The sequence below is a fragment of the Xylocopa sonorina genome, chromosome 15, assembly GCF_050948175.1.
Source record: "Xylocopa sonorina isolate GNS202 chromosome 15, iyXylSono1_principal, whole genome shotgun sequence".
Classification (NCBI taxonomy): Eukaryota; Metazoa; Arthropoda; class Insecta; order Hymenoptera; family Apidae; genus Xylocopa; species Xylocopa sonorina.
In genome coordinates this window covers 4,037,560-4,060,214 of record NC_135207.1, presented here as the reverse complement: position 1 = coordinate 4,060,214, position 22,655 = coordinate 4,037,560, and the positions used below count along the sequence as shown (strand labels likewise).

Genomic DNA, 22,655 nt, shown 5'->3' with positions numbered 1-22,655 from the left:
CCCGCGAGACGGTTGTTTCGCGCGTTTACGCCTCTCGTAAATCGGTTTCCGGCCCGTCGCCGCGGAGGATCGCGCGCGTCCCGTTCGTTTCACCGTCGATGAGCGAAACCAGCCGCGCAGCCGTTGCTCCCGTCCTCGTTTCCGGTATATTAGCGTCGACGGTTTATCTTCGCCAAACGTTTCCCGGCAGACGTACAAAAATTTCTCCGGACACGCATACTCGTTGAATCACGATCCCCCGTTAAATCGGAACGCGCGTTCCTTTGACGTCTCTCTCTTTCTCTCGTTCGATGATTCCAGCATTGCGATCGCGCAGAGAACAACGGGAACCAGCCAACCAGAGGGAACGCGGACGTCGACTGTGGAGTAGCTCGGAAAGATCTGTGCTTCGTCCGTGAAATTCCCCTTTACGTTCGATTTTCTTCTCGTTCTCCCTTTTTTCTCTTGCTTTTCCTTGCGAAACGAAGGCAAGTCTTTCCATTTCCGGTAAAACTACAGACGATCAAAAATTGTTAGCGCGCGTGGAACTCACTGACAGGTACAAACATAGATCGAGCGTGGAAGTACAAAACTGCGTCGAACCAACGACTCGCGGGGAGGCGCGGACGAGTCGCGTATCGTTCATCGTTGAACGCTGACTCGATGCTCGCGCGGATCACTCTTCGATCGTCGGATGACACGCTCGTGGGTCCCGCACCGGCGATCTTCGAATCGAGAACGCGTGCCCCGACAGATTCGAGCCTGGGCCTTGACGCGGCGCCACGGCGACGCCCTCGTCCGTTTCGTTCGACGTCCGTTTACATTTACAACGACGATATGTACAAAATGATCAGAGACACCAAAAGACAGCTCGAGGATAAGATAGGTCCCGCCGTTCCGGTCTGCATCGCCTCCGGTCGCTCGCCTGCAACAAAAACGCAACTCGTTCTCATCACCGCGTGCACACGCCTCCCGCGCACCCTCCGCCCAGCGTCAGACAGCTTCTTGCGATGTCTGCCTAGGACGCATAGTTGCGCCTCTATAGAATGCTTTGTGCGACCTTCTGCCCGCGTGGCATTCGCCGCTCTTCTGATAAATTAATATCGGAAGTACTGGGATTCCTGCGAGCCAGCCCCTGTGACGAGTGATCGCGGGTCAAACAGCCGTGGTTAGCACTAAATCCACGATCCAAGAATCCCAGTGCACAGTGCGACGTTACGCGACTGATCTCGATGATCAAAAGCAACGCGACCAGCAGACCACGCGCAGCTAAATTTCTCGAATGTTTACGATCATCGAATTTACGGGCGAAGCACGTTGCCATTCATCGTTGCGAGGACTCGTTACTTATTAATCTTGCCCTGTGAAAGTTTTCAACGCAGATACATTTCAGTCGCGAACTTTAAAACAGCGAGCAACGCTCCAGGCGGTGGAAACAAGTTTTTCACGTTTTAGGGGTGAAAGTTGCGGCGGTGAGATTGTCGCGTCGCGTGGAAAGTAAATTCGAACGCAACGCAAAGTTGCGCGAATCATTCATCGTGGTGGACGGGACCGCGTCGATTCGTTTTAATCAAAACTCACGACGTCTGCTCGGACGTTGAAACCTGCGCGCCGCCACGCGAATACCTGTTCAGCGTTCTCGCGAGTTTCTTTTTCCCACCGCGTTATTTCCGAACGATATCTCGACCGGCAATGGAGTCCCGAAAGGCTGAAAATCCTGTTCGAGTCCCGCCCGTTGCTTCCTCCTTTGTCGAACGCCGCCCACGGCCGGCGGACTATTTTATGCGACCGATTGAAATGCAATTTCCGCTCGATTTCAGTCCGATTCTTCGAACTTCCGAGGAATTCCACGGCCAGCGGACATTGGAATCCGCGTAATTTACATGAGCAGAAATTGGTCGGCCTCGATCGAGATCCATCCCGCATTGTCTCTCGTGGAAACGACTCACTTTCACGCGAGGCCCGATTACAACGAACGATCGATCGCGCCGGCAGGAATTCGCCGTGGCCGCGTAATTTCGTCCCGTCGCGCGACCTCGCGTGCAAATATTTGAAGAGGACGCGCGCGAGCACGGTAAACCGCCGTCGCGAAACTTCGAACGCGGCGGTGAAAATTTGGAAAATTTCTACGCCAGAAGCGGCGTTAACGAGACGATTTTCCCGGGTGGCCGTGCCCTATCAGGAAGAACGACGGACCGGGAACAGGTTGAGGCGAACATTCTCGTCACGCTGAAACTCCTCGTGTTACCAGCGCGCGAGCCTCGCTGAATAAACATGCAAAACTTGGCGACTGCGTAATTGCCAAGTTCTGATAGGCTGATTGCGAGGTCCCAGATGCCTGGGAAATCTGGGAGAGGACAGGTGCCTGCGGTGCTGGTACGTGGCAGCAAAATTCTCCAGCTGCGCGCGAACGGATACGAGCCAGCGTATTAAAACGTGGACGCGATATTCCACGCGTGGAAATGAACGGGTTAAGAAAACAGGCTGGCGACGGAGAACGGTCTACGGCGGAAGTTCGTGTTCAGTGCCAGGGAAATTGTACGTCCGCGGCTGGCTCGACGTAAACGCGGTCGCCTCGTCGAACGTTTCGCGGACACGGCCGTTTTTTAATGGTCCAATCATCCGTGGAGCTCGTTTCGGTCGACGACGCGGTCCTATCGGCGACGTCGACGACGATTTTACTAAGGGACGCTGGGATTATTTCGCGTCGTTTTTATTATCCGCTCGCAAATCGGGGCGAGCGTTCCGCTCCGATCCGCCGGGGAAAAGAACCCGCTCGTAAATAACTCCGCGCGTTGCAAAAACTGAAGCCGTTTGTTGGGAAAATGTTGTTCTTCCCGCCGCGGAACTTTTGCGTGCGCGACGGGATCGATGAAAAATTTGTTGCACGCGCCTCGCATCGGTGGTAGGGACCATGAAAAATTCAAGCGTCTGCCTTTACGTTCGGCCATCCTGGATTCTGGCCGATAATAATAAAAATGCTCTTAATAAATCAACTTTATCCCGCTAACAACGTTACGAATTTAATGACGATATAGGGGCGCGGAGGGTTCAACGATTGAAACCATCGGTTTTGCTTGTTTTTAATCCTTCGTTAATCTTTTCATGTTACCAGATATCCATCATTTTTAGGGGACCGTGGGCAAAAATAAACGCGTGTTTTTGCAGAATTCACGGTTATTATTGCAACAGCTAAATTACTGCAATCACGAAATTTATTGGAGAAAATATAAATTTCTCATCTCGCAACATTTACAGATAGCTCAGAGCAACAGAAAATGAAAAGAGAAATCACGAAGCTACGAACAGAGTCGCTCTAAAGTCATAGAAATAAGGCGACAATCGCGACGAGTCGTAAGGCGGTCTGTTAACACTTACCATTTAGAACATGAACTTTGATGGACGCCGTATTGGCGTTGCTGGGCGTGCATCTGTACTCCCCAGAGTCCGAGGGTTGCGCCGTCTGGATAAGGAGCCAGGATGTGGTGACGTCGGTGCCCTTCTCGGTTATCACGGAGACACCGCCCCTGGGACTATCGTAGCTGAGAACGTTCTCGTTGTAGTACCAAAAGATGAAGGCTGGCGGCTCGGAGCTGAAGTGTATGGCGCACGTCAGGTTTATCGTGCTGCCCGCGCCCACGTAGAGATCCGGGCCTCCGAGTATCGTCGCTGTCGGCACTGCGACAAACAACGACTTTTCTTTCTTTCCCACCCGTCCGACCGTCCGTCCATCCGCCGTTTGAACCTTGTCGCACGCGTCACGAACCGCGCAAACCGTGTCTGGAGTCTGTGCGCGAAAACTTGCGAGCCACGAGAGAACCGTTTCCACGCGGGAAGCCACTCGAGGTACGACGACTTGACAAAGCGAAGAGTGACGAGGGTGCTTTAAAGGTCCGCGGAAAGTAACGAGCCGAAGCTTGTTAAATGGAGCCCAAGGTCATTGTAATCGGAATAACGAGGTCGACTTTGACGACATCGCGCTCTCTGGAATTAGGTTCCCAGGCCTGACTCTCGACGACGCTAACGGACGACTCGACTCGTCGTCGAGCGGCCCCGGGATACGTGCTGGGATCGTTATTTCGATTCGAAATGTTTCTCGAGAGCAATCGACAATTAAGGGACCGCGTGCGGGGCATTATGTACTTTGGCGTGCCCCAGGCGAAGAGCGCGATGTCGAGCTAACGATCGCAGTCGACGCGGATACTCCTCGAGGGCGCGGATATGGAGAATAAAATGAGGAAGGAATAATGGGTTTCCGTCTGATTTCTTATGTATCCGGGACGATTGTTCGCGCGTAACGCTTGCAACCTCTCGACGACGATCTTTTGTCGAACGCGTTAGATAATCGGTGGATTGAACTTACCGACGACGTTCAAGTGAAATTGGTGCGCCTTGACGGGAATAGTGGAGATCTGACATTCGTACAGTCCTTTGTCTCTCTCTTGCGCCCACTTTATGCAAAGAGTCCATTCAGACCATTCGCTATTTTGGTCTCTATTTTGCACGGGAAGCGCCTGGAATCGCTGATCGCTCGTGTACGTATAGTCCCCCGCCGTTAAAATATGAATGTCCCTGTGCCTGACCCAGGATACCTTGGCAAACGGAATTTCACACAGCAGTCAATATACGGTTATCGTCGAGGATCGACGCGCGAGGGCGAAGCGCGCGTCGACTAGTCGCGATAGATCGTTAAGCGAATTCGTTACGCGATATATTCGCGTGTGTATACCGGTATATTCGGTTTCCATCGAACGATTTGTTCCCAATACTCCAGTACGTCGAGACGCGAGAATAGCCGTTTGAAACGATGTCACCGTTGCTTAACCAAAAATTCAATACATCCCTGATACGCGAGCTGGCATCCAACCGTAGCGAATTTTCCTCAAAATAACGAACCGTCGAACCGGCCGTCGAAGGTAGTACCGAACTGCTGAATACTGCAACCGCTAAAAGTATCCATCAACGGCGAACATTTGAAAAATCTTGAAAAAATAATAAAAGGGAAATATTCACGAATACGCCTCGAAGAGGGGCGGGCGACGAACGTTGCAGTGGCCGATCAATATTTCAGATTCGTCTCGTCATTCCGCGGCGTTAAATATTTCAAGACGTCGGGGTGCGAGGCTCTGAAACTCGACGACGTGGCCCGCGCCATCGGGGCACGGAAATATTCCGCGGCTCACGTATAATATACATAATTCGTTTCGAGGATGGGGACATTTAAACTTCGGTCCCAGGTGAGTCTCGACGTCCTCCGAGACGACGGTAATTTCATCAGCCGGTGTATGTGCTCGCAGCTGCCGAGCTGTTACCGGCAATGAGAAAGTAATCCGATAAACTCCAGCCGAGTCAGCCGCACGGCGAAACTCGCTTCCCATTGTAGGGTCACGGGGCTAGCGAAATCTCGAAACGAAAGGATCGAACCTGGACCGACGCTCGTTCCTTTTCCGCCGTTTATGGCGAACCGAAACAGCCAACCCTAGCCAGCGTGGTAGATTCGGTTCCCAGGAAAAGATTTCGCTGCAACCGCGACTACTCTGCTAATCACGATCGAAGCTGAGATTTCCAGAAATCTACGAGAGAATTATGTCGAGAAGCTAACCAATCCAAGAATTTTACAATTTCACTTATTAACATTGTCTACTTTCAGAGATAGTTCAACGTAATATCCGCAGAGCCAATCAAGATATCGCACTTGGCCAAGTAGCGAGGAAATTATTTCGTAGCTTTATTGGTGCAAGAAATTGACTTCTCCACGGAAGTATTAGCAGCGCGAAAGGGGGAAGGCAGATAATCGGATGACCAATTGATCCGGGCAGGCAGTCTGAACGGAGCAGGGCTTCGGTGCTCGTGTTTAATCGGACATTAATAAAAATCCCGTTAATTTCGCCTGGCTCCTATATCTACGCCAAGTGGATTAAAATTCTTTCAATTACCCGTCGAACTTGAAGGAACGAACCCCGTGAAACGCGCAGCGGATCAATTTTTTCAACCCTTAACTTTACATACTCGAAGAAACGTTGCAGGAAGCAGAGAAAGTTTCGCATCGACGTTGAAAGTCTCTAACCTAGTCACGATGGTGGGTTCTCTTATTACCATCGAAACTAGTCGCTGGAAAGTCGATGTCCACGAGAAAACTTGACTCGTAAAACCAAAGGAAACTAGCGCGAGCATGAACAATGAGTTTTATTCGTCCGCCGACCTGCCGCCTGTGCTCGACTGCCAACAAATAGCTTCGTGTAATAGCCGTGGTAATAACGGGTTGGCATTAATAATATCGGTACGATGGTTCTCAGTGCGCGTCGTTTTCGTTCGTGAAATGCTTGCGGAAGAATCCTCGAACTAGCTCGTCCGCGGATGCATCCTTCGTAATCGAATTCTGAATGTAAACCGGAAAAGGCAGCTGTCTGGGATGATTCTGGTAGTCGCGTGTCTGTGTGTCGCGTATTGGCACCACTTAGCGTATTTACTTCGCGGAAGTTTGCGTCTCGCAGCGTCTGGTGAGGTTTGCAGTTAGTTCGCCAGGAACAGAAGCAGTTTAGCCCCTTCAAACTTAGTCATCGAGACGAAGGCACCGGCGGTGCACGAGGAACACGTCCGAGATGATGAACGTCGAGCTTTAAGCGGAACTACCGGTGCGCGCGTAGCTGCGAATGGTCCAACGTTTCGTCTGTCACGTGAAAGCCTCCTCGCGCAATGTGCACTGCATTCGCAGACAGAGTTCGCTGGAACTCTTTCACCTTTGCTGTGGTGCGCGTGCAGTGTTGTTCGAGGTAACGTCGATTTGAAACAGAACGCGGTACGTGTCCCTATTGGCGAGCCACGCGGAGGAGTAAAAGTGTTTCGACATGCAAAGTGGCGAGGATCACGTATCGAGGAAATCCGTGTGGCCCAGCAATTCGGGCGGCGAGCAAATAGAATTTCACGGCTGACGCGGGAACAACGAATGAAATTTAGATACCTCGGCCCTCGACTGTATAATGAATTTACTTAATACGGTTTTACACACTACGGGATACCGAAATTGAACTGGCTTGTTTCCGCGATGCGCCTAGCCTGTCCGCAGTTACGACCTCGCTCCTTCCCAAGGAGCCAATTCTGTTCTTCTTCCGCGTTTCTCGTAATCCTATTTTGTGTTTTCTGCTTTCTTATCTCCTCTGCTATCCTGTATCTTCTCACTAGCACGGGAGGCTCTTGCTGCTACGGAGCTCGGTCGAACTCTTGTTCGAGCATTTAATGACCGATGAGTAGCTCGATCGAATAGAATCAACTCGGTTACTGTAGGTTTCTAGTTGTTTTCAAAGTTTAAAGATCGACTTTGTTTTTCAGATTTTCTCGCGGTTTTAAGAAGAAATTCCGATCTTCGATTTAACAGAGACGATTATGCTTCATCCATTCGACTCGGATGAAGCCCTCTCGCGAATGAGCGATCGATGAACTTCCATGAAAACGTTCTCCCATAGAAGCAGAAGATGTTCGAAGCTGTCGATTCGTAATCTTTTCTAAAAGCAATTATCTCGCGTACGTTCGAACGCGATGCGAAAGAAAAGCGTGTTCGCAGCGAGGTAAGAAGCTGATACCAAGGAGAAAACCGTTCGTTTGGAGATCCTCTTGGGTCGTAGGCTAGATCTAACGTCTGCTCGCGGCTACAAACGAGGTATCGAACGCGTCGCGACAACTTCGCAGCAAAGGTTAGCAATGTAACGCGTTCGTGGCCGTAATCACCGCGCGTGGCTGTAATAACTCGTACGCACCCTCACACGTACCCTCAGCGTTGCTCTCGATCGAGCTGATACCCGCGCAGCGTCGATACCGCGGCCAGCGATAAAATTGAGTTTCCAGTTGCCTTGAAGGTCGATTAACGTCCAATCGAGCCCGAGCAACTCGATTATTCCCAGCAAATCGCTTTTCCTAAGGTCTTTACGGAGGTCGGATTTCCTCTCTCTCTCGCTCGACCAACGGGTCTTTGTCGTAATTGCCTGGCTGCCACAAATTTGTCGAAACCCCGTGGAATAACGCGGTTCCGCGAACGAGGCGGCCAGGGCATTTTTCTGAATCATTAACTTGTCCCCAGCACGATTTCTCGCATACCGCCAGCGAGCTCGACCTCGCGAATCGAGAACAGCTTTCGAATGGAAATAAATGGCCACGATCGTCGATGGAAATTGTTCCACTGCGCGAAGGCGGGGCGATTCTTGCGTAACACGGCTCGATAATAGAAAGCGCGATCGAACGATCGACGGGAAGGCAGAGAGATCGCTTTAAAGGAGATCCTTACGGTTTTGTCGCCCAGGTTTCGAACTCTGCACGTGAGATACGCGGTCTTCCCGACCAGCGCCGTCACGTTGGTGTTCTGCGAGTAGTCGAACGTCGGCTCCGCCTTCGGCTTCAAGTCCACCAGCAGCTGATTCCGAGGTCTGCTCTGGCTCGCGTGTCGATCCATGTTGTCTATCGTGCGATCGCCCAGACTCAGCGTATCTGCAACAATAATGAAAAATACGTCGATCAAACGCGCTGCTCTCTCCCCGTTCTTCCTTCACCCCGTAATAATACGGCCAAGCTACGCTTCCAACAATGACGAAACGGAATTGCCAGCCGTACAGCCGTCGAGCATCTACCCATCTACCATTTATCGATCTCTGTACACCTATCCGCACGCTAATCCCTTTCTGTTCCCCGCCAGTCTCTCGTTTGTACCACCCGCTGAATCGCTCCATTCTTCTCCGTTCTCTCCCCGTATCCCCGTTCCACGTTCACCTAGTTTCTTTGATTTCGACAAGCTTGTCCAAAAAAATCGTGGAATTTAAAGGGCGCGTTCATAATCAGGTCGTTCGAGAAACGAAACTGATGACGAAGAAGCATTTTTACCTTTGGCAATACTGCAGTAACTTCGTGTCGAATCGAAATTCGATGAACGATTGGATCGTTGCTGAATTGCAGTTCATAGATTATTACAGAGACGGATTATTAACGTATTTCGATGTTTACACGATGACCGTTATTATCGTCGCTGTTCCTCGCGTCAAACGCTGACACGTTCTCCTTGACACGCGTGCCATTAACGTTAATCGCATCGCGGCGCGAAGAAAGTTGGCCGACGTTCTTCGTTAACGGCGAGCGAGTTTACCACGTCACCTGAAGACCCAATTAAGCGAGGAAAGGAAGTGTACACGCGAAGCGTGTGTAAAAGCGTGTCTCTGCAACGCCTCGAAGGGATGGTCTCTCGTCTCGCGTTGACGTTACCGTTTGCAAATATTAACGCTAAAGACGGGACAGGATCTCTTTAAGGAGAAACAACGGGGATGGTTGAACAAATTATTGGGGAGCACGTAAGAATAGGGGCTACTCTCAATAAGAACTCGCGTAGAAAGTGTCTATAGCTCGTAGAAGCGTAATGGCCACGGGATATAGTTATAGCCGACAGGAGATTGGACGGTCTTAGATTAGATCAGAGCTCATTACACCTTGGCTTAAGAGTGAATTAGGTAGAGAATAGGTTGGCCAGGGGCGGCGGTGAAATGCCTGGCTCGACCCCCACGGTGTGTCATCTCCCGTTGTTTTTCCCGTGATCCATCATGGGGAAAGAAAGGCCAGCGCGGTCGTCTGGGCCGCTTAAAATCCGCACACTGGCTGCGTGTGTTATTAACATACGCGAAGAGAAAGGTCGACCCTCGATCCGTGCCATTCCAACTATGCTAATTCCTGGACAAGCAGGACTGGACGAATTGCTTTTTCGAAATCTCCCCCCTCGTGACGTAAAGAAAATCGAGCGAGCGTTACGATTTCTTGTCTTTGATTCTTAGCGAAATTAATTCCAACTATGCTAATTTCTGGACAAGCAGGACTGGACGAATTGCTTTTTCGAAATCCCCCCTCGTGACGTGAAGAAAATCGAGCGAGCGTTGCGACTTCTCGTGCCTTTGATTCTTAGCGAAATTAATTTGCGCGCCAAGTACAGCGCGATGTTTAAAAAGAAATAGATGCAGGGTAATAAATAAACGCACGAAGAAGTTCGTGTAAGGAACGCGGAGAATTTCGAGCCGTTAATTGCTCTTTATCTCCGCTGTTGGCATCGGTGTTATTTAAGCGCCCCTGGTGATCAGCAGAATGGCAATATAATAAATCCGTCGGGTACGAAGTCCAGGGAACATTTCTAGATATTTTATGCACTTTACCACGCGTTCGCTCTAATTAATTCTGTAGCAACAACTAAGCTCCAAGAGCTTATAACGAGCTTTTCCGTGCACTCTGGGGACTCCTCTTTGGCTTTTCGAGAATCTCTCTCTCTCTCTCTTTCTCTCCCTCGTCCTCCTTCCTCCACCTCTTTATATAACTCGCTTTTGCACACTGACTTTCCGGCAACGTGTCACCGACACATTATCGTGGACGATGTTATTTTGTCTCTCTGGCTCTCGACGTGGAATCGCACGTACAAAACAGGACCGACGAGAGATATCAGTCGAGCGATCTATCCATCGCGATGGCTGATAAATCGATCGGTAATCTCATGTATAACAACCAGAGAATACGCTTGCGAAGCTCAGGCTACGATCTGAACTGATATACCCTTGTCTCAGTGTAGACGAACGCTCGACGCAACAATCGACGCGTATATTTCGACGCGATAGAAATCTCGCGGAGGATAAAAAATTCTGGCATTTGAAATTACCCCGTTAGACAACCGATCTCGTGAGAGACGCTCGACGAGGTATCGGGAAATCTCTCTATCCACGTAGCCACGGTGCAAATAGATACTCGTTTATTCAAATCGACGGTATTTGTGCTCCGTGTCATGTCGGATACCCAAACTGGCGAACGCCTCCTCCCCCTTTTATGTCCGCGTACACGCGAATTTCGCGCCGCGTGGCGATATTTCATCGACGACGATAAAAGTTGACGGTGTTTCCTTCGCCGTACAAAGAAACCGCGCCGCGACTGCCGTCGGAGATGACCGTAATTGCCGGGATGATTGAGCGCTGTTAGCATTCCTTATCGCCGGTAAATCGCGCCTAATGGAAAATAACGACGGATCTCGTTGGAAGTTTCACTGGCTGGTGAAAATAAAATTACCCCCGCGGGTACCCGTGATAAATCGCGATGACAATTTCCAATGACTTATGGACGGGTGGTAGTGCGACAAATTGCAGCCCATTCATTTCCAGCCAGGTGAGAGAAACCTCTGGATTCCGCTCGGTCCCGCGTTAATTTTTCCCCCATTTTTTTCCTTCCTCCCTTTCCCGCCTTTCTCGCCGTTTTGGCTTTCGTTAGTTGGACCCGTTGTTGCTCGACGTGGACAGTGAGTCTCGTTGCGACGACACGGTTGTGTCCGTACCCTTCGAAACTAGCAGCAATTGCTCGCGCTATCGAATTAAGTGGCCCTGAGCAAAAAACGAGCTGGCTGTCACGGTCGACGCGTGGCTGCTTAGGAAGTTCTCGAGCGCGATGTAATTAGCGGAGTAAACCAGCGTGGGAGGGTAACCAGAGAGGCCAGAGGAGGGGTGGATATCGAACGAGACGTCAACGGGACGAGCCAACCCCTATTCGTTACCTAGCGAAATTATTCGCTCGCGTCGCAGGGTAAAAAGGGATGATTGCGAGGCGGCGACGCGGTTGACGTGGAGGCGTGGATAGATATTGCAACAGCTGCGGTTATTGCAGTATCGTAAAACGCGGGGCGATGGAGAGGTCGCGTAACGGCGTTTCGCGCGTAGATATTGAAGCTTCGCGGATCGAACGTTGGCAGACTTTATCGCTCGACACGCCCGCTACCGTCGACGATAACTTAATGCAGCTCTGATCGAGGAACAGCGTCGTGACGGTATTATGGAACAGTAGGCGCGAGTGTATTCAGATCGAGCGTAGATTGACGGAATTACCCGCGCAAGGTTCACCGCTGCGTCCCGTCGCAGACTCGAGGCGCGTCTTGTTCTTCTCGAGTTAAACGTCAACGACTGAACACGCTCTAAACGGTGTTCGAACTCTGCGAACGGTATCCTAAACAACTCTCAGTCTCGCAAGCGTTTAGTGCACATGTGCACGCGTAACCGTGCAGTCTCTGTGATACGTTTAATCGACGCGTAATTTGAATTACTTACGAAGCTCTCGCGAATCCAGAACGACGATCTCAAGGTGTACGCGTCGCGATCTTTAGCCCCGCAGAGCCAGCAGAGAGATTGGAATTACGTTCGAACGAAATCCCCGATCCGACAACGGCACTGACACACCCTGCCTGAAGGATTTGCACGCAAATCACATTGGCGTTTCGAGATTAAGGTATTTAAGGGACTCAGGGCGCGGCGCCTGCCTGGTTTCGTCCGCATTTCGCCGCAATTTCCAAGCAGAAAGACCCGGAGCAAGGGATTCGGGGTTCCGTCAACGGCGATCTGAATATTTAGATCGGTCCATCTCCTCCCGGGGGGAACGACCTCCACCGGAGCATGGAATGATCGTTTCCACGAAAGTTATGATCTTATTCCGGGGTCTCGCAACTCGTGCCTCCCGATCGTGTCGTCGAGCAACCCCGGAACGAATTAAATAGAGTATCCGCGATAGAGTCCCGTCGCGCTTCTGCATATATCGCGTGTATTTCGAAGCTACGCGGTGGCTCTACGTTGCTGTCGAATCGAGTTACAAAAATCGTAACCAGAACCAGTTTGAAAAAAAGAACTCGCTTCCATCAGCGTCTGTGAGTAAGGGTTGAAACGTTGCAGCTACTTCTCATTGCAGTTCGAGGTGGTCGTTGCTGTCAATCAGCTGAGAATTCGAGTCCAGCTTAATTTCGCGCAGAATTTCTTTCGATAACAGTTGGATACCACGAGCGACATGATTCATACGCGAGAGTTCGCCTATCCAGCATGAGGTCGATGGAAAATCAAATTGGGTCAGGTATGTTCGGACGAGGATCGCGTTTGTTTTAGTGCGAAACAAAGGAGCGAGAAATACATTACTCTCAGGACAAAAAGCAGGGGCTGGAAGGTGGGAGGATAGGTTTTGCAAAAAGAGCAGATGAACAGAAAGGGAAAGAGAGAGAGAAGGAACGCGTTTCCATCGGATCGTTCATCCATCGACGGTATCGTCGCGCGTTTTCAGTTATACTCGCGAGCTCGCGTGAAAATCCACGAGCAAAGGGTTACGCTGCACCGCGATTTCGCTTCCCATTCGTTGCTCCGTTCGCAGGCCGTTGGTAATGCGCTTTCTCGCGGCGGATTGAATTAATCCCCGCGCGAGGAAGGAAGGAACCGCGGCGCTAATCAGCAGCGGGCGCTTGGCCAGGAAAAATGAGCGCAAGCTGTTCTTTTCAGGGCGCAGTTAATTATCGCCGCTGGCTCACGTGCGTATTTAGTGTAAATCAGGGAATTAAATGGGGCCGGGTGGAAACCGCGAGCCGGCACATCGGTCTCCCTCGAACGGCCCGCGCCAGTAAACCTTGCCAGGGTCCGATAAATAAGTTCGATAACAGGGCCTGGCCCTTATCTTTTAAATAGCCAATGTAATTTAATCACGCGCGTGGGCGGTCGCGTGACCGCGTCGCGGATTTGTCTTTCGGTGCTCGCGCGTTGGACGATGCCACGCGGTGCTTCGAATCGGGGCAAGAGTTACTTTTTTTTTTTTCCAACCACGACGCAGATTGCGAGGAAATAAATAGCACCCCCGTGTACGTACGCGTACGTGGTCTACCAGCATAACTTTTGCGGCCCGCCACGCGGCGGATGATTTGTGGATGCGAGCAAGACGCGAGCAAAACGACGGGAGTATTGATATATGCGCCGCGATAAGTTCCGGACGCTTGTTCGAGCGTTCATACGTGACTCGCGCGCCTGGGACGTACTCGCTCGATTATTGCGCCGCTCAATGCGACTCCAATTTGCGTTATCTATTTCGTGAATCATTTAGGCGGGAGTTCGTTTCGAGGGGATAATTGATTGTCGAAACAGTGGATTAAGAATAGAGTGGGATAACACTGGAGCGGTGTTATCATAGGTGCACCGTTTACGCTGTTGGAACGGCTACGCGTTCGACGGAAGTGCATTCGCGTCGAGTGGCGCTGCTGGAGAACGGAAAGTCGGCCCCGTAACTGGAGCAAGTGGAATATTACGGACCATTGGTGAACTTGAATTTCAGCGAAAGAATGAGCGGGACGATAATTAAATGGCGGACGAGCATCGAAGGATCGTATACCCGCGAAGCAACCGAAAGTATCCGCGGACGTGGTATTAAAAACTCGTAGCCGCGGAAATGAATTCCGCGGAATGAAATCATAAACTCGCGGGAGGGCGAAAATTATATTTACACAATAACAGGAGCGTAGGCAGTCGTCGGGAATGCGAATTAACTTCATCCGTTTTGCCCCGCGGAAGGATAAAAATCAACCGGGAGATTTAAATAACAATAACGCGACGCTTTTGTCATTTATATGGCCGAACAATCACCGCGCACTTTCGAGCCGTGTTATTCGTTTCGTTGACGGTCTGAAGTTCCGCTCGCCGTAGCAATTATTGCAACGACAAATAAACACTCGTCGCTACGACGGCGGCTGTACGACGGATGTAAAAATAACGCGCGTCGAAAAGAAAAGCGTCGACGCGAGCACGCGCTTTGAAATTAAATAATTGTGGAAGACGAGAGCAGGGTTAACGCGCGCAGGATATAGGAAAAATTGATGGCACGACCGAAAATAAATCGAAAACGCTGAGCGAAACCTCGCCATACGAGGCTCTGTTTGCGAGGAAAATGCGTCCCGATATTCGACGAGTGCATTTGATACACTCGAGAAGCTATTAAATCCTAGAGAGGACAATGGTATCCTCGCATTGGGCGAGTTCAGAAATGTACAGTGACACGTGGGAAAGTTAATTTCCGAACAAATCGCTGTCGCGGCGATTCAATTTACTTATTCAATGGTTTCGATCGACTTTTTTTATCATGACGCGGAGCTTCACGCGAAAAAAATTATTCGTATTCATTTGCCGGTTAATCGAACGCACTCGACGAATTTTCAAACTCGATTTTCTTCCGAACGATGTTTCAAATGGAACGTGTCGCTCTATATTTTCGTGTAAAAATATATCGTCGAACGATTTCATGGAAGTAATAACTAAAAGCATATCGCCTGGATCATAATATCGCGACAAGTACTTCGAGTTTGAGTGAAACACATTGTGCGAAAAATTTCTTTAAGAAGCGATCGTCGAAACGATAAATTACCTCATCGAAGAACGTTTCAAGGCGGGGTCCTCGCAATTTATTAGCGCGTAAGCTGCAACGTATCAGCGCTATTAGAACCGTTAACGTCTACAGATCAGATTTCGTTGCTCAGTTTTGCCTTTTCCCAAGCAGCGCGATCAGAAACACGGCTGGAAAGACGATGAAAATGTCACAAGGGGTGGAAAAAACGAGGAGGACAGCGTAGCGAGAGAATAGCAGAAGACAAAGGCAATTAATTAAGGGTCGAAGCTTGCTCTGCGACCCTCCAGCCGGATCTCGATCAGCGTCATCCTATCTCTTCCACCTCTCTTTTTTTCTACTTGTCGCGTAAATCCAGCGCGCAAAGGTCGATCCTCCACGTTCGCCGTGGAAACGGGCCGTCGACACGACGTATCCATTATGGGACAAGTGGGCCATGTCGCGAAATAATGGAACGGCCATGATTTCGTGAGTTTATCGTCACTCGTCACGTGACACGGAAATGCAGCAGGAGACTGGTGCAGGCACCCGCCCTTAAACGGGTCGAGGGTGCTCGCGCTTAGGCTCGTAATTAAAACACGCCGGAACTTAATGTTTCCTACTCGACGGGGACTTTGAAGTAACAAGCCTCGCGACGACGTGACGCGAGGCGTCTACGCTTCTTTATACATCGGTGAATACATTCTTTCTGAATGGATCGTCGATATTTCGACAGCCTCCCCAGAAACCAGCGACATCAATACGCGGAAGGAGATTGATGGACCCAGTCGCGAGAAGAACGTTCAGCGAAATGTTCGCGGTTCGCGCGAGGTCAAAAATTGCAGAGTCGGCTATGGAATGGATTCGAAATCTCGTTAGCTGCGAAAATAATTACCAGCCACTTTATTCGCATCGCACGGTAGCGTTTCCTTGGCGGTATAGAAAGGGTCGAAAGGAGATCCGGTCGAGTAACGAGGCGTGCTCCAGGCTACGAGGCCGGCTTGGAACGGAGTCCTGCTGGGGAAGCGACGTTTTATTATTGCGAAAAGTTATTTCAAGGTTCGTCATACTTTCCGGGTTTCTTAGCTGCGAGATAAAACGATTCTGGGGGCGCCGGGAGTTCCCCCAGCCCCTTCGTGTTCGCCAAAGGAACTTCTCGGATTGACGAAGCACCTGCCAGCTACCGGACGAAGTTTGTTTTAAAAATAATACGCTTTAACGATCGACCGGCTCGTCGAAAGTTTCGTTCGAATCAGGTCGTCGAATATGAAATTAGCAGAATAATATAGGGGAAGTGGCCGGCGGGCGTGCGCGAAATGAACTTCGCGAACGAAAAAGTTTCGCAGGGTCGCGTAGCCACGTTTTTCGCCGCCACCCTCGATGTTCGACATCTCCAACCATCGTACCCGGCCGACTTATAATTAAGTCGCTCGAGAGCCGAGCTGCGTGCAGGTTATTTCCCTCGTTACACGGAACAAACCGTTTCACCTCATAAACGGTCGGGCATTTCTTTTCCGTTCCCGTGCGCCCGATTTACCATCCAATTGCTATAACTACAACGAAATGCTTCTATCCAGGTGAGAAGGACAAAGGAGGAAGTAATATATTTCAAACGGATCCGGAGGAAACGTTTTACCGTTTTCACCCTTATCCTACCTTTTTTTTTCTTTCTCTTCTTCTCCTTTCTTTTTTTTTTTTTTTATTTCCTCGCAAGGGATTTCAGAAAAGCGAAACGAACACCTTGCAGTTTCAATTTCGTTAATCCCAGTAAACGACCCTCTCGCCTTTTGACCCGTTCCAAATGAAAGTCATTCTTTATTCGAAATTTACCCTTCCCGCGAGCAGCTCGCTCAGTAGTCTCGACGTTCAGCCACAGTATCGCGGATAAATTCCAGTAGCGAATGGTTGAAAGCACCGAAGATCATAACGAGTCGTCCTAATGGAAAATAGGAGTCACGATCGTTTCCCTTGAACTCGACAACGGACGGTTGGATGGTCCCGATTTATCATCCGGATAAAGGAATCACAATGGTTCGGTGGCGGAGCGGGGCAATAAGATAAGGATTTCGAAAAGTTCCACGTTTGTCTGCGGCGTCTGCGTGAAAAGGAATAGTCGCCAGCGGAATCGTGTGGAGATACGAACGCGACGGCTGTGTGCGCCGCGACTGCACAGGAAGTATCGTGTCCTCCGCAGAAATGGGTTACCATTTTTTATCGAAAGTTACGCTTTCACGCTTCCCTTTCCTTTTTTTTTTTTTTTAAACCCAATCTCAGCGAATTGTATCTCAACGCGATTACCTAAATACGGATTTCTCTATCGCGCGATTTCATTGTTACGGTTCGCGAGAGACCTTTCCAACGCAATGTTATCGATACAACCACGGTGTTGCCGTTGTTTCATTGCGAGCGAGCATCGAGAAATCGGATCGTTTCGTAGTTTATAATCTTCATTGAAAAGGGAACACGATCCGTTTCTCTTGTTGCAGCGGATATCTCATTAATCCTGCCAGACATCTCATTTTATTTAGACTGCCGTACTAATGCGCGTCGTTGCTGCCGATACGAGTCGCTTGTTTTATTGCGGAGGAAAAGGAGCGAGGTCCTTTTGTGGAACACCGTTCTATTATCTGTCGGATAAATTTTACTCGCATTGTTTAAAGTCAGTTATCATGGCATGCGTGAGAATAGCAGCGTACATAAAATGCATCGGATTTTACGACGGCCATTAGCATAAACTTTATGGTTGCATGGTTGTTGCAACATTGCACGCGCCCCCTCGTACGATTTTGCGAAGAAACCCCGGCGGTAAACTGGCCGATGCACACGTACACGTACACGTTTTACGTACCTGTCAACATTCTGAGAGATCGATCGCGTCAAAGCTCGCTGCTCGCGAAATGAGATAACGTTTCGTAATTAACAGGCCAAAATATTATTTCGCCCTGATTGTGATTGAAACCGGCCACGTAAAACGAATTCGCATTCGAATTTAATTAAACTACGCCAGTGAACGTATCAACGAACCCGTAAAAGCGGTTGAACGAACGAAACGGAAGCATCGACGGGAGCTGACGGAACAGCTTTTACAGACATCGACCTTGACAAGAGGCGTCACTTTTCTAATAAATAAAAAAAAAAAAAATCGTCGCGTTTCTATTCCGTATTCAGAGTTCGATTCGAGTTAAGACGATTACGCGAGCGCCCCTTTATCGAGCGATCGAAACGATCGATTACGTGCTTCTCGCAAGGAAGAGGAAGATCCGCGAGCTCGAGAACGACGTATCGAACGCAATTCCCTCCTCTCCATGGAAATAGCTTTGAGAAACGATAGTTGGCGGTGAATTTCAATTTTCGAGAAAACTCGACTACCCCCTTAACGGAGTCGTTTGGAATCAGCGAACGCGCACGGTTTAATTTCAACCATTCGAAGCGCAATGGTATCCGAAACGCGTTATAGCGTTAGCAGAAAGTTACGCACTTCTGCTTGCTCGGTCATCTGACTGTTGCAAGTTGAAACAGGACGTTCCCAAACAATCTCGATCCAAAGACTCGTGGTAGAGTCGTAAAACACTCGCGAGGGGTAACTTAACGCGAGTTATAGAGCTGGCGTTGCTCGCGCTCCGCTCGCGCCACGAACGAACCTTCCGCGCAATCTTGAACCGATTGGCCGGAAGTTCCGCTGGTTCGAACAAACGTTGGCAAACGTTTCATTTGCGGACGGGAACTTGGACCGCGGGTAAAGTCCGCCCAGTCTGAGGCTGCGTCGAAACGAAATTGCCAAAGTTGTTCAGCTAGAACGACACTGGCGTAAACGAGGTGTGAAAATCGTGGCGGTTCGCGACGTTCACTGGTACCAGCGCAGCGTCGTCGCGCGTCGTAGGAGGCGTCGTTTGATTTTGGGGGTCGAACCCGCGCGCGGGTACCGGCGAACATTCCTGAGGCGCGCCGCGTCGCGCCGCGTCCCGTAATTAGTTTACGTGATCGATATTAACGGGACTCGTGCCAGTCGACGACCATGTCCCGTTTCACGCCGGAAAGGAAGAGCTTTTTGTCTCCTGGGGCGTATCATTCCCGAGGTACAACGCCACAGACGGCCGACTTATGAATAATGCATACGATAAATTCGTGTTGCACGCACGCATGCACACTGGTAATTCCATTAGCTGTATCATTTTACAGCTTGATAGCTGCCGTCAGCTTTTCGATCGAGTGACTTGTGCTTGTCCGTTGGATCCGTGCGCGAGTCAGTCTGAACGCAACCATCCCCTACCACCAACTGTTAGTTGATTTCGACCAAACTGGCTGCGTTACACCGTCTCCCGAGGAGGACAGTGACTTTCGAGCCGGTTGATAATTACCTTCCGTGCACATGAAGAGTATGGCAGCAATGGACAGCCTCGCCTGCCACCTTAAAGCCATGTCAGCAACTGTTTGATGACGCGTTCACTTTGATACTGAAACGATTCACATCCTCTTCACTGGATGACAGCGCACCGTCCACCCACTGGTTCCACCCACTGGCATACTATCACTACGCGGGAAATCCTTATCGCGAGCTGGCTGGCATCACGCGAATTTTGACAACACACTGGACGTTCGAGAAACACCGCGGGGAGGCTCGACGATCCGAGGCCTCGCGCGAGATTAATCGAACTTCAATCGCCGCGGCACCACGGTCCCTCTTCTTGGCCAATTTCCCACGGTCCCCCAGCGCTCTCGCGCGGAGTTTCCATAGGAGGATTTTCTATTTTCGCGCGCGAACGAACCGAAAATGTGCACACACCCCCGGGACCAGCGAACGTTGGCGAAAGTTTCAACGATACCACCTTGCACTCTTCACCGTGGCGAGATAACGCGCGTCGGGGACGTTCGCGCGGAAACTTTAGCCGTAACCGTGTCACGGTTACGAAAACTTTCGAATCGACTGTCGTAAGCGCTAGATCGTTCGAGCAGCCGTGTGCAATTCGTAGTTGCCTTCGTAGATCGAGCTCTGCTTAGCTGTGGACACCTAGCAACATCGCTGGACGATCGCGATCGCGTTACCTACGAATCCGTGTACTCGCGTCGCGATCGAACGAGAACGAGAACGAGAATAACGCACCAATCTTTGGACCGCGAAGAGCGTCACTAATCGCGTCCCAGAACGTGCTTCCACGGTTATCCGCGGGTCTTATCGGCGTTCCTGGTGACAACAGAGCGAAAGTTCGATGCACTTGGTACCCCCCTGTATCTCGGTCAATTGGGTCGCGAGTAAGGCGAAAAGATTCACCTCGCTGACTGGTCCCGTTCGAGATCGAAGATAACACTCGAGTGAGGTATCGATATCTGACGAACGATCGTAGCTATCTCGCGATCGTCTCGACGGATCATCCCGTGACTGGTTCACTTACGAAACCTCGATCGCGCACGATTCACACTGTTCACATCTCGACAAAGTCTGACGGGACGATCTCTGTAGATCGTCTAGAATCGCCGCGCGAATTCTCCACATTTTCAGCGAAGCTTCGATCCACGGGACGCGACGAGGATATATATATTTTTTTCTTTTTTTCTCAACGAGTATCTCCCGTTCGCGTCCGCGACATGGTATATAGGACGACGCGACACGCACCACGTCTTGATTCGGTGGCAGATTTACCCTGACTGGGGAGATTCTTGGCCGTGGGAGCATGCGCGCTTCCGATCCACCTCCTGTGACGGTGGAAACGCGCAGAGGGTCCACGAACAGGGTCCGCGCACACGTGAATGTCCTCTCGACACAGCAAAAGGACGGCGGCACACGTACGCGGGGGCAAACCCTCACAGACGCGACGCCACGGGTCAGCGTGGATATGTACAGTGCTAAGGGTGGCCCGCGTCGGTCGCGACGTACGGCACTGTGTGTCACGGGCAGAAAGTGTGGCAGGGCGTGCGAGGAGTACGAAATCGAGCCAACGAATCTACGATACTCTCTTTAGAGGGACACACGATGGGGTTCGAGATTCAGCCGCGTGTCCATTTCGCGCGTCAGCCAGATCGCAGATCTTGGTCGACCACCGCTGCTGGAGATCGGTACGATTACGGAGGATACGCGAGAGAATCTCGCGTAACCTCACCGCTTTCATCCGGTTCATCGCTCCGTGAACGTTGCACAGGAGTGTAGGCGGTAATCGTTGTTAACAGCCACCGCTGCTAACATCCAACGATACACCACGGTTCGTATGTAACGCAACCATGTTCGCAGTAACGTGGAAACTATGTCTAATTGCAACGCTATCTCTTATTCGAATACCAGGTCGACAGGTGCAGGTATATAAGTAACTTGTTTGTTCGCAGAGGATCCAAAGGGTGGAACAGGCGTCGCGGAGGGCGCGAGGCGATCGCGCGCAACCCTTAACGCTCTGCAACGGCTTCACCCGGTGGAGGTGAGTTTGAGCGATGGTTACGCGAAATAAAGAACGAGGAGTGCCTGGGTTAGCCAGCCCTGGGCGGTGGTAGCTTCGCTTGTAAGACTATTTTGCCTGAAACGTTTTTAACGAACGAACGTTAAGTTTTCCGGTCACGACGTCAAGATTGATTACTTCGACCGGCAAAAAGCTCGAACGCCATGCCACTTTGTACAAGCACTTACGCACCCGAGGAACTTTAACAGCGACGGTTTTCAACGGCGGCGCTGTTTTTGTTCCCGCTCGTATAAATCTGTTGCGACGATAGCCGAGCACGCTATTAGCGCGCGCTGTTACGAGAGCCAAATAGGGGCGAGCACGCGAGTAGGGGCGAGTTACACGCAATAGCGGCTGGTAATTAGCCGCGCTCGATCATCTATCGGCTTGGCAAGAATAATTTCACGGAGTTACTCGCTCAGATACGCTGCGAGAACGGTCCGCAAGGCTGTTCGTTTCTTTCGTTGATTCAATCGTTGTATATTTGTCGCGTGATACCGTCGCTAGAGATCGATGAGTATTATAATGCGTCGACGAGACGTCACGCATTAAGCTTGGTCCGTCGACAGGGGTGGAAAACGCCTTTGGACGGTTTCGAAAAGTGTTTCTCTCGACTGGTACTGGCGTTATACGAGGAATAAAACTCGTGAAAGCTATTACACGGGACGAATTGAAAAATCCTCTCGCGATCTTCATTTTCCGTGCGTCGCGCTCCATTGGATACCGTTGGACGCGTTTATGGCAGTAGTCTGACGGGGGTGTACTTTAGCGGGCGTGAAATATGTAAGGGCGGTGTAATATTTTGGAAGACACCAGGAAACAAATGACGCTCGCGTATCACGTGCACCTCAAGCTTAACAAGTATCTGGGAAAGTTTGATGAAATCTACTTTATAACCGCCCACGGTTTGTGAAATATTCGCAGGGAAATTTCGCGCACGTGGGACATTGATATAATAACCGTTGCGCTTTTCGCGCGGTGAATACACGTTCCTGGTTCGCGCGAGTTCGCACGCGCGTTAAGGGCGAGAATTATGAGCCGATGTCGGTGTAATTCATACTGGGATAGCAAATTCGTAAATCGTCTCGCCCG

General features: G+C 50.5%; 1 protein-coding gene across 1 annotated transcript; it reads right to left on the bottom strand.

Annotated features, from left to right (window-relative positions):
• Positions 1–719: 719 nt before the first annotated feature.
• Positions 720–20,103, bottom strand: LOC143430591 (zwei Ig domain protein zig-8). Its single transcript, XM_076906936.1, has 5 exons — positions 19,500–20,103; positions 8,258–8,457; positions 4,343–4,571; positions 3,358–3,657; positions 720–904 (listed from the first exon to the last, which is right to left on the bottom strand). The coding sequence occupies exons 1-5, from the start codon at positions 19,558–19,560 to the stop codon at positions 804–806; spliced, it is 891 nt and encodes a 296-aa protein (XP_076763051.1). The 5' UTR covers positions 19,561–20,103; the 3' UTR covers positions 720–803.
• Between the last annotated feature and the right edge of the window lie 2,552 nt (positions 20,104–22,655).